The sequence below is a fragment of the Anguilla rostrata genome, chromosome 19 (assembly GCF_018555375.3).
Source record: "Anguilla rostrata isolate EN2019 chromosome 19, ASM1855537v3, whole genome shotgun sequence".
Lineage (NCBI taxonomy): Eukaryota > Metazoa > Chordata > Actinopteri > Anguilliformes > Anguillidae > Anguilla > Anguilla rostrata.
Window position 1 is genome coordinate 14,810,034 of NC_057951.1, and position 12,516 is coordinate 14,822,549.

The 12,516-nt window shown below is 49.6% G+C and overlaps 1 protein-coding gene across 1 annotated transcript; it reads left to right on the top strand.

Annotated features, from left to right (window-relative positions):
• The first annotated feature begins 393 nt into the window (after window positions 1–393).
• On the top strand, window positions 394–12,188 carry ttc41 (tetratricopeptide repeat domain 41). Its single transcript, XM_064319538.1, has 17 exons — window positions 394–610; window positions 698–1,243; window positions 1,392–1,581; window positions 1,669–1,886; window positions 3,233–3,396; window positions 3,480–3,945; window positions 4,128–4,367; window positions 4,870–5,035; window positions 5,214–5,377; window positions 5,487–5,561; window positions 5,785–5,915; window positions 6,367–6,760; window positions 8,307–8,457; window positions 9,384–9,533; window positions 9,932–10,068; window positions 10,355–10,481; window positions 10,638–12,188. The coding sequence occupies exons 1-17, from the start codon at window positions 394–396 to the stop codon at window positions 11,377–11,379; spliced, it is 4,278 nt and encodes a 1,425-aa protein (XP_064175608.1). The 3' UTR covers window positions 11,380–12,188.
• The last annotated feature ends 328 nt before the right edge of the window (window positions 12,189–12,516 follow it).

Genomic DNA, 12,516 nt, shown 5'->3' on the forward strand with positions numbered 1-12,516 from the left:
GATCACGTCTCAGCTTGCTGTCTGCATGCAAAAAATTTGTAGCAGCAAATTTTTTTTTCCTGAACCTTGCAATGGTTTTGAAACCAAGCTAACATTTGGCTTGATGCACTTTTTTTTCTACAGGCTTGTACAGAAAAGTGTGCGCCGCACAAATATTTGTAAGTTTTACTTTAGACTGCATGGTAGACGTGATTCACTAGGTTTTTACTAATGTTTTATTATCAGCGCTTAACTCACACACAGTGATCCAGAGTGAGAGAGAGAGAGTGTGAGTGATAGAGAGAGAGAGAGAGAGAGTGTGAGTGAGAGAGAGAGAGAGAGAGAGAGTGTGAGTGATAGAGAGAGAGAGTGTGAGTGATACAGAGAGAGAGAGAGAGAGAGAGTGAAAGAGAGATGACTCTGCAGGAGGAAGTCGGTGACTCCGCCCTGCCAGGTACGGCTCCTCTCCAGCCTTACCTGTGCTGTGTGCCTGAGGACCTCCAGCAGGAGAGAGAGTACCTGAGAACACAGGTGTTTCCTCACCTGGACTCGCTCTGCCGGGCCAGAGGCACCTGCTTCAAGCCCGTGGACCTGCGGTGGAGCAGAGAGACGAGCACAGAGGAAGAGAGGGAGGGAGAGGGAGAGGGAGAGAGGGATGGAGAGAGAGAGGAAGAGGGACAGAGGGACGACCACTCCTTCTGTCCCCCACACCGCCGTCGCCTCTCCTCCCAGCGGCTGAAGATCTCCCTGGATCACATTGGCCACGCCCCCTTCTTCCTGTGCATGCTTGGACACCGCTACGGCCAGTGCAGGGCTGAGGGGTCCCCACCGCTGCCCCCCACCGAGGAGGGGTGCGAGAGCCTGCCCCCCCTGGAGAGAAACCTGTACACAGCCAGCAGGAGCGGCTACCCCTGGGTCCTGGAGGCCCACAGCCAGGCCTGCAGCTTCACGGAGCTGGAGATCACCCAGGCCCTGCTCTCACACGCGCCTGGAACCAGCTTCTTCTACTTCCGCGACTACTCCTTCAGGGAGGAAGAGGAGGAGGAGGAGGACGGAGAGCAGAGGGCACTGCTGCTGAGCGTATGGAGCAGCCAATCGGAGTACGAGAGGAGGAAGATGAGGGAGCTCAAGGGCAGGATTGTGGACGGCTGTCTGCCTGTCAGGTTCTTCAGGAGCCTGTCAGAGCTGGGACACCTGGTCAGCACAGACTGGACCCGCATCATCGACCAGCTTTACCCGCTCGACACGCATCACAGAGACCTGGGTCAGTGTGCATTTTCTGTATTATAAATACATGTTTCATTTTTTAAAAAAAGATATCTATTTTCATACAGAAAATTTTAAAAATCCAACTCACCAATTTTTCAGGACTTTAAAGGACATTTTCACAGCCAGCTGCTGCTGTGTTTCAGGCGAGCAGGGCTTGTTTGAGCACTGGGGCCATGAGAGCATCGTGGAGGACCTGTGCCGCAGGTTTGTCCCCTGGGCCCAAGCTGAGCAGGTGTTAGAGAGCCTCGACTCGTTTGCACTCTCCGCCACCTGCGACTCCGAGCCTGGTCCCACAGCACCGCTCCCGACCCCGCCGGAGCCTCGGGGACACAGGTGAGGTGCTGAGGGGGAGCTGAGTGACTCTGAGCCGGGACAGGAGATGCCTGATTATCTAGAGACTCTCGTTTCCTCTCTCCTCAGTGCGCGAGGCAACAGCGAGAGCCACAACTCCATCCTCCTACTCTGTGGAGCAAGGGGTTGTGGGAAGTCGAGTCTGGCCGCCTGGTGGCTCCGGCAATTCCGGAAAAAGAACCCTGGAACCCCGGTCATTCCGCACTTCCCGGGATTCTGCTCCTCCAGCGCGGACGCCAGGTCCCTGCTGAGGCGGAGCTCCGCTCTTCTTCGACGAGCTCACCATGGTAGCAAGAACATCCGAAACATGAGCCACTTCCTTTTAGCTTACATTACAATACTGTCCTGATACGGTCACTTTGTCCCTGTAGGTTGCTGATTGACAGCAGCATGCATGTTGTGCCTGTAGTTGATTGACAGTCGTGTGGGTGTTGTACCTGTAGGTGATTACATTACATTACATTACAGGCATTTGGCAGACGCTCTTATCCAGAGCGACGTACAACAAAGTGTATATCCATAACCAGGAACAAGTATGACGAAACCCCTAGAGAGAAGTACCGGTCCAAGTACAGGGAACAACCGCATAGTTCAACTTGGACCCTGGTGGTTAAACTGATTAACACTAACAACAAGAACGGCAACAACGTAATCTATGGAAAAATAAAAATAAATAAAAATACAAGTAGTCGTTAAGACTGGCGCATCAACTGGCGCATGATTGACAGCAGTGTGGGTGTTGTACCTGTAGTTGATTGACAGCAGTGTGGGTGTTGTGCCTGTAGTTGATTGACAGTCGTGTGGGTGTTGTACCTGTAGTTGATTGACAGTCGTGTGGGTGTTGTACCTGTAGGTGATTGACAGCAGTGTGGGTGTTGTACCTGTAGTTGATTGACAGTCGTGTGGGTGTTGTACCTGTAGGTGATTGACAGCAGTGTGGGTGTTGTACCTGTAGTTGATTGACAGCAGTGTGGGTGTTGTACCTGTAGGTGATTGGTAGCAGTGTGGGTGTTGTACCTGTAGGTGATTGACAGCAGTGTGGGTGTTGTACCTGTAGGTGATTGACAGCAGTGTGGGTGTTGTACCTGTAGGTGATTGACAGCAGTGTGGGTGTTGTACCTGTAGGTGATTGACAGCAGTGTGGGTGTTGTACCTGTAGGTGATTGACAGCAGTGTGGGTGTTGTACCTGTAGTTGATTGACAGTCGTGTGGGTGTTGTACCTGTAGTTGATTGACAGTCGTGTGGGTGTTGTACCTGTAGTTGATTGACAGTCGTGTGGGTGTTGTACCTGTAGTTGATTGACAGCAGTGTGGGTGTTGTACCTGTAGGTGATTGGCAGCAGTGTGGGTGTTGTACCTGTAGGTGATTGACAGCAGTGTGGGTGTTGTACCTGTAGGTGATTGACAGCAGTGTGGGTGTTGTACCTGTAGGTGATTGACAGTCGTGTGGGTGTTGTACCTGTAGTTGATTGACAGCAGTGTGGGTGTTGTACCTGTAGGTGATTGACAGCAGTGTGGGTGTTGTACCTGTAGGTGATTGACAGCAGTGGGTGTTGTACCTGTAGGTGATTGGCAGCAGTGTGGGTGTTGTACCTGTAGGTGATTGACAGCAGCATGCATGTTGTGCCTGTAGGTGCGCGGGCTCAGTGGAGTGAGCGGTGGGAGGAGAGGGTGGAGCTTGGGCCCCTCCCCCTGACAGTTGAGGCCTTCTCTGCAGCCACTGCTCTTGGTCCCTGCGTTCTGGTTCTGGATGGACTGGACCAGCTGACTGCAACTCTGGGCCTCTCAGCACAGCAGGTATCAATCGAATGACAGATGTAGTTCTGTCTAGTATGAGACATCCTAAGCATTACAACAGCCTTTGATGTTTTTATTTCCAGGTGAAAGAGCTACGGTGGCTTCCTGATGCTTTCCCTTCCCAGTGCAAGCTGATCGTCACCACCGCCTCCACAGACCTGTCCTACAAGTCTCTCACCTGTCGGAAGGACGTGCAGGTGCTGAACTGCCCCAGCCAATCAGATCCCGCCGTCAGGCGAAGCGTCCTGCTCAGGCACCTGGGCCTGCCCTGCATGAAGGTGCCGGAGTCAGTGCTGCAGAGCATTGTGGGAAGAAAGCCGGCCCTCCCGCCGGCCTCGCTGGCGGTGCTGGGCAGCGAGCTGCGGACCTGCTGCGTCGCGAGGGAGGAAGAGGAGGAGGAAGAGCTGTTTGAGCGCTACCTGGAGACGGAAAGCTTGCCGGAGCTCTGGGCCCTGGTGATACGACGGTGGATCCGGGACTACAGCTGGGCTGCGGAGACGAGGACCAGGAACAGGAGGACAAAGCCTCCCCTCGAACCCGCAACCCCCCGTATGTTCATCTCCACCCAGTACAGAACATACAGAGATACATTTATGTTGAATAAAATGATGAAAGCAGCGCTTAGCTTTGCGTGCGCCATTCTAGCATCGTGCTAACACATCGTCGCGTACGCTAATGCTAACACCAGCACGATGCCAGGTGACGCATGCTAACGCTCCGCCCCTCTCCAGAGATCGGGGGCTGGGTGTGGGACGTCCTGTGCCTGCTGCACCTGTCCCGGGCTGGCCTGAGCAGGGAGGAGGTCCTGCGCTCTCTGAGGCGTCTGGGGTACCGCAGGGTTCAGCGGGTCCTGCCGCAGCACTGGGCCCTCTTCCGCTCCGCCGCTGCGCCCTGGATCCGCGAGAGGCCCGACGGTCAGCTGACCTTCACCCACCAATCACTGGGCCAGGCTGTGGAGCTCCTCCTCCTGAGTGAGTGACAGGCAAGCTTGACACTGATGTGCCAAAGGGAATACTAGTGGTGTCAGAATATTTATGACACCATTGATATTTTTCTATTTTCACTCATTTCCTCTGTGAAATTGTTCTAGTAGATCTTCATGTAAGACCCAAGAGAACAGTGTCCCTGCTTAGGGGCATGTCTGAAGTTTGGGGTGTGAAGATGGAATTTGCTTCTGTGAAATTTGTGAATATTTATAGCTCCAGGGCTGTAGAATGCCTTCCCTTCCACAGAAGCGATTAATTATGGAAGTTGTTGTGTCAAAATGGAAGAGGGGGCAGTTAGAACTGGAATAAAGGTGTGCAGTGATCCTATGAACAAAACACAGAGGCCCTATTGTTAGACACAACTAATCCCCGAGTTTAGAACTGGGATTAGTCTGACACTCAGATGAGAGTGCTGAGCGTTTGAAGGCACATGCGTCAGAGGGGCTGATCTCACCGCTGACCCCGCGCGGGGGGGGGGATGTTCCAGAGGCCGGGGGGAGCAGCAGGAAGGCGTACCGCCGGGTCCTGCTGGAGGGCTTTCAGAGTCGGGACCGTCCCATCGGGAGCCAGGCCCGGGTGCTGGAGGAGGTGGCCTGGAGCCTGGAGCAGAGCAAGGCCTGGGGAGAGCTGCACTCCTACCTCACTGATCCAGGGTCAGTGCTTCACTCATTCACACTGAGCCAGAGTCAGTGCTTCACTCACTCACACTGATCCAGAGTCAGTGCTTAACTCATTCACACTGATCCAGGTGCTTCACATCAAGACAGCCAGATATCCAAATAAAGATAACTGTAAACAGGTAGAGATAATGTATACTGTTTCCTGCATCAGCACCATAGAGTTCCTGTCCAGGAGTACAGCCCACTTTCAGCTGAAGACAGATGTGGTGAGGTGCTGGACACGGCTGGCCCAGGTGGGCTATGACCCCCCCACCTCGCTGCAGAGGCCGCTGGTCCTGGGACAGCGCTGTCCCACGCAGGACCCCACAGTCACAGGTAATGTGAACGCTGCTGCTCATCTGTAAGCCCTCCCCTGTGGTATCAGCGATGGAGGCAGGTGAGCGCAGTCTGCAGGTGCAGACGTTTGTTTCTGTGCTGTTCGCAGGAGTCACTGGGTCTGGGACGGAAGAGTCGGTCTCCAGCAGGACCTTCATTACCGAGGTGGAGGGAGATTGTGAAGGTAAACCCATCCCCTGTCCTGGGACTGTTCTTTCCTGTTTTATTTTTAATAAAGTTTTTGATTCATGGCCTTGTGACTCACTGTAGTGCAGATTTCTGTGCTGGTAGTGTCACAGGACAGAAGGTGCTACAGCCCCAGGTGATACGCAGTGTGCTTATCTGGTTCAGGGCAGTTGGGATATGACGGACTGAGGCGCAGTCTTGCGTTTTATTCGTTCCTGCAGAGTTTGGCATTCTCCAGGAGCCAGAGGTCAAAGGTCGGCTCATGGCCTTCTCCGCCGACGTCTTGCTTTGTCTGGGGAAGGTTCTGGAAGCAGAGCAGACTCTACTGCAGACAGAGGCTCTTCTCATACAGGTGAAATTAGTGAAGACTTCACATCACATTGAGGAGTAGACCACCATTATCCCCACAGTATCATTTTATTCTGGTGGCTCATACAGGGCTTTCTACTGTGCAATAAACAACTACAGCAAAACAGAAGTATTTTTGCTGACTAGTTTTAGCAGATCTATGGTAACAGATGGTATTTTTTGTCCTTTAATTTCTAGCGATTGACTACTCTGATTTTCCTTCAGATTAGTCATTCTCAATCTTCAATGGAGCGTTAATCCTGCTAAAATAAAAATACTAATAATAATTTGAAATGAAGGAATGCCACTTCTTTACACAATTCAAAATAATGAGAAAACGGTAAAAATAGAAAGAAATAAACATTTAAAAGCCAAATGTCCTGTAATTTCCCCTAATTAAGGCTGGTTAAAGCCTGTGTTTATGGTGAAATGGATCGTTTGTTCTGTCCCTGCAGGCTGACGGGCCAGAGAGTGGAGCTGCAGTTACAGCCACACTGCTGCACGTCCAGCACAGCCTGGCAGACCTCTGCATGCTCATGCAGCAGCTCCACAGAGCAGAGAACTACACCCGCAGGGCTCTGGAGTCCGCACAGCGCCTGATAAACGAACATGCACAGGAAGCAGGGGACGCACACAACGCACATCCACAGGAAGCAGGGGACGCACACCACGCACTTCCACAGGAAGCAGGTGACGCACTTCCACAGGAAGCAGGGGACGCACGTTTACTAAATCCACAGGAAGCAGGGGATGCACATCCACAGGAAGCAGGGGACGCACGTTTACTAAATCCACAGGAAGCAGGGGACGCACATCCACAGGAAGCAGGGGATGCACAACGCACCAGAGGTACTCTACCCGCGGCCGGGGCAGCCATTTGTTCAGTCCTTCAAAAAAGTTTTCAGGAAAAACTCTTGGCTCTACCCTAATCATTTTCAACTGCTTGTTCCGCTGCTTCCACAGAATTTAATGTAAATTCAGTACAGCTTGCCAATTGCTGCCCTCTTGCGGTGAAATTCTACAACTGCATTAGTTGCTCCGCCCCCCACGCAAAATGGCCGAGATTTGAAATGAGCAGATTTTGTAATTTCAACGACATTGAAACGCAGGTTTTGTTAGATAGCTTTTTTTTAGGTTTCTGAAAGCTAACGCGGTACCGATGCACAACACAACAACAATTTATTTTTGGGAATGAGCTGGAAACAGCCACAAGCCACTTTCGTTTCAACAACTGCACAACACAACAGCTATTGCTAACTAGACAGGTACACACAGGCTAACGTTATGGAATAGGTTGGAGAATTCAACGTCCATTTATGCTCATTTTACTAGGCTAACAGGTATTAGCTTATTATCTGCATTATCAACAAGACAACTGCTATTTTAAAAGCTCCGAGTTTGGCTAGCTTGTGATGTTTTCCCTGCAATAACTAGAAAATGTTAGCAAACGGCTATCTTTACGCACAAATAGCACGTAGCTCGAAAGTAATATTTTAGCTAAATATAGCAAATCTTTAGACATGAGCCTATCAAGGTTATTCAGACTAATGAGACCACAGATAACGGCAGGCTGCAGAAAGCGAAATGTAATCGGTCTTGCTACTGAGCTTAACTGTCGAAAAGAAGGGTAGCCAAGTCAGCCAACTCTGCGTCACTTTCCAGCCCACTTAACTCCCTCGGCCTTTCCACAAGCTTTATCACGACACTTTTGCAAACAAATGCCGGGGTTTAGTGCTGGTATGGGCCTAGATGGGCTCGCTGGTGTAGCCCTACGCTAACTAACGTAACTAGCACCTGTAACTCAATCTGTACAACATGTTCTTGTCGATTGCCCTCTAGTGGAGAAATTCTACAATTGCATTATCTGCTGAAATATGGCAAAAAGCAGAACTCGTAGAAATGAACGAGCACCACTACTCAATTTCTGCCCTCTCGTGGTGAAATTTTATAACTGCATTACTATAGAATGAACAAGCAACTCAATTAACGGAATAAGTACTTATCAACTGCTGCCCTCTAGTGGTACAATTCTATAACTGCATTATCTGCTCAAATATGGCAAAAAGCAGAACTCGTAGAAATGAACAAGCACCACTACTCAATTGCTGCCCTCTTGTGGCGAAATTCTACAACTGCATTATCGGCTCAATTCTCAGGCAAACGAGTGGTTCTCAATGGCTGCCCTCTAGTGGTAAAATTTTATACCTGCAATAGTCACGCAATCGCAGCCAAAAATGTCAAATTTAAGAGGTTTGTACTTTAAATATGATGGTTCAAGTGGAAACCCCAGTCTTCGGAATAGTTTTCATACAATTACAATTTTATTTTACTCTTACATTTTTATGAAAACCTGTATTTTGCCCTCTTAGTCATGTGTGGGCTGTTTTTCCTGCAGGTCTGTTACTCTGCAAGCTGTGCCAGCTGCTGCTAATGATTGGCTGTGCTGATGAGGTCCCTGGGATCCTGAAGGAGATCAGAGCTGTCAATCATGCGGGGACACACCCCTGTGCCGAGGCCACAGTGAAGTTACTGCAGGGACTCAATGAGTGAGAACTCCACTCTGCCCGAGCGCAAATCAGACTGTAGATTTTCATGATTTTTTCCATAGTTTTACACACAGATACAATTTTTGGTTTGTTCTGTGCCTCCAAATATTAATTAAGTGGGTACTAATATTTTACATTTTTTAAACATTGTAATTTTACAAACATGCGGTACAAGTTATCAAAATATGACTTGTACTCAGACTACAAAAAACAATAGATTTACAGAATGACTATGATCTGTATTACCCACAGTTCACCAACAGGGGGAGACATCAGACAAAATTTCCATAGACGGCAGCATGAATCACCCATCTTAAATTTAGCTAGGGTTAGGTCACCCATGCTCATTCTAAAAATATAGTCACTTGACTGGACTGCACTACAGGAAACTCAGCCTACACAGTCTGTGCATTTAATATCAGCTTCCAGGCCCACAGCAGGCCCGCTTAATTCAGTTTGGGAAAGAGATCACTATGCCATTATTCATATTTATATTCATTCGTATCGGGTTCAAAGGACCAGGGCAGGAGTTTAATCAGATCGCTCTAGCACATTAATCTCATTAATGCTTCCAGTGGCCCCTTGGATGTAAAGGAGACCTGCACTATTGCGTCTGTCCTTAGTTCTGACCTGGTGCAGCCTCAGGAGACCAGTCACTGAATCAGACAATCAGACAGTGCAGACTCACACAGTCATTCGCGCTTTAGTTTAGACACGCATGAAGAGCATTCATACTGCGCTGTCAGGCCCAGCAGTCACTGTGCTGCCCTTGACTGATGGCCACGCCCACTTTTACACTTCAGATCAGCATTACTGAGGGAGCAGGGAGAGGGGGAGAGGGTTAGGGTGAAGGAGAGAGGGAGAGAGTGATGGAGAAGGGAGGGAGGAAGGTCGCAGACATAAACACATGCCTGTCTGTGTTGAAGGCTGGTTCAGGGGAATGCTGCTGCCGCTGAACGCTGCTTTCGGGCAGCTCTGGCCACTAGGCGGCGCTGGTATGGCCCAGATCATCAGCTGGTGGCAGAGGTGGAGGAACACCTGGCCGACGTTCTGGCGGGAAACGGCTGGGAGACGGAGTAAGCATAACATCTCTCTTCCTCCTCTTCATCATCATCCTCCTCTCTCTCATCATCCTCTTCCTATTCTTCCTCATCCTCATCCTCCTCCTCGGCTTCATTCCTACAACTGCTGTTGTCGTTTTAGCTGAATGGACAGGTTATGCTTAGTGTTACTGCCTCCGATCTGTAATATTCTGTTAAGGTTAGCGGGTTAGATGCTGGGTCATAAATTGCCCACTGGCAGAGCCACCCTCCCAACAGCACACACCCCCTACTCACCCAAAATGGCGCTGTATGGCACTGTGAGCATGCTCCATGTGCTGCTGTCAGGGCTCAGAGCCTGGAGAGTTTCCCCGCCTCCATCTGTGATGTCACAATGGGAGCAGCGCAGCAGGACGGCTTTGATCTTTCCCCAGGGTCTGCAGGGGGGAAGCAGTGGAACTCTACAGACACGTGATCCAGGTCAAAGGGCAGGAGGCGGGGCTCTACCCACCGACATCACCACTGGCGTGGCCAACAGGATGCAGCCTCGCAGTCACCCTGGTCAAACAAGGTGGGAACGAAGTACAAAAAATCTCCCCTCCTGATTTCAGCCTGTTTGTGTGGAAGGACCAGATTTTGCCTGCACGGTTTCCCATTGCCAAATAGGCCAGTGCTGAAAGGTTTTTGCCAGTTTGTTAATGAATTATTAGGAGCAGGGACAGAGTGTGCAGCACTGGTGCATGTGTGTGTGTGTGTGTGTGAATGTCTATGTGAGTGTGCGTGTGTGTGTGTGTGTGTGTGTGTGTGAGTGTGCCCCCTTTTCCTCCCCTAACGTGTATTTGGTCCCTCTTTGACAGGTGAACTGCTCCTGGGAGACTGCAGCCCTGTGGAAAGGAGGGAGGCCCTCGGTCTCTTGGAGAGGGCCCTGGACCTGAGAGTGCGCCTGTTGAGCCCAGACCACCAGCTCACCAGAGAGACAGCAGAGTAAGGCTTCATTAGCCCAGCTGCACTGTGGCTACTCTAGATTACATTCATAAACAGGAGGTCAGCAGGCTTTTCTGAGCTGACTGGTGTGAGGCAGAACTGCCCCTGACCCTGGGCAACACAAGGCTGAAGAGAAGCTTCTTTTTCTGCTCACAGGGTCTTAAGGTCAGAGGTCAGCGGGTCAGGAAGGCCCAGGTCCAGGCTCAGCCCTGAGAGGAGGCTAACCGCTAAGCGCAGCAGCTCGAGGTCGCCAGGCAACAGGAAGGAAAAGGACCAATCCTGCGTGCTCGTGGACACACCCTCTCCAATCCTGAACTGGAACCAGAACCGGAACCGCTGGTCCCAGAGACCCTGGACCGCCTGCCAGACCTCAGTGTTTGGCCCCCAGAGCAGCATCAGGGATCTGGACCCAGTGGCCCGAGTGGGGTCCCCAGACAGGGTTCTGCACAAATCTGCCTGGTTCCACCTTCCAGGCCAGTACCCCATTAAACACCCAGAGAGACAGATACGCCCCAAAACTATTACACACCCAGAGAGACAGATACACCCCAACACTATTACACACCCAGAGAGACAGATACACCCCAACACTATTACACACCCAGAGAGACAGATACACCCCAAAACTATTACACACAAAGAGAGAAAAACACCCCCCAACACTATTACACACCCAGAGAGACAGATACACCCCAACACTATTACACACCCAGAGAGACAGATACACCCCAACACTATTACACACCCAGAGAGACAGATACACCCCAAAACTATTACACACCCAGAGAGACAGATACACCCCAACACTATTACACACCCAGAGAGACAGACAGAAATGCCACTACACAGACAGACAGGTGGACAGATAGGTACTTGTAAGTTGGATAAGATCCTCTGATGCACAGTAGGGGGACTGTTATCAGCGCAATGCTACAGATACAGAGAACAACACATTCTGTTATCATGTCAAACACACCCTCCGTATAATCCTGTTGCCAATCACTGGCTGCCTGAATAAGGCACAGTCCTGTTCTGGCTTTTTTTCTGCAGTTATGGATACTGTTCCTGTGACTGCGGAACACTGAAGCGAACGTACATCACAGTTACCTGTGTAGCAGAAACAATGTGTTCTTTTCTGTACAGCCTGAGCCCTGGGATGTTTTTCAGAAACGGGCGAGTGCTCAAACCAGCGTGACCTTGCCAGAAGCTATTTTTTGTGATCGGATTCCTTGATAAAAACTGCCCGCAACAATGTCTGTTTAAATCCTGAAATATGTACGTCCAGCAGTGCCTCAGAATTCTGTGTACTTGGGGTTCTCTGCTTATATCAGACTCAGTGCCATGTAACTGTGTCCTTTTATAACTACTCAACTATCAGAGCGAATGCAGACAGCACTGTTTTAAAAAATTGTTTTTATATGATCGGGGTTTTATATAAACAAGCTGATAAACCTTGGCATGATTGCAAATATGCATAATTAAATATGAAAACTTCTGTTCTTTTGTATTGTTATTATTATTAGTATTATTATTTAGCCTATACTGTTTTAGGATAACAGTCTAGACAAAATTCATTTCCATAAATCATAAAACACAGTTTATGCAGCAAGACTGGGAGGAAATCAAGTGGACCTTGACATGGGGAATGCCTGAGATGATAAAACCATTTAGCGATAAGCCTGTGTGACAGTTTACTCTTTCACCACAGCTCTGGGTCCTTAATAACTTTGAACTGATTCAATGAATCGTGCGATTAACATTGCGTCCTAATAAGGTCAGTGTAATGACTTCAAACGCGTTGTGCAGGTTTTTACGTCACACTGCTGATGTCTGGCCAGTCTGTTTTACATCAGAATTATAACTAACATCTGGATGTTGCTTTAAACAGAAATGTATCAAAACCCAAAAAAGTGGACATTTATTCAAAGAAGATTCAAAATAGTTTAATACTGAAGTTTATCCAGAGTTAATAAAGATTGCAACAAGAGTACCCCTGAGAATAGTAAAATATCAGCGTCACTGACTTTAATCAATT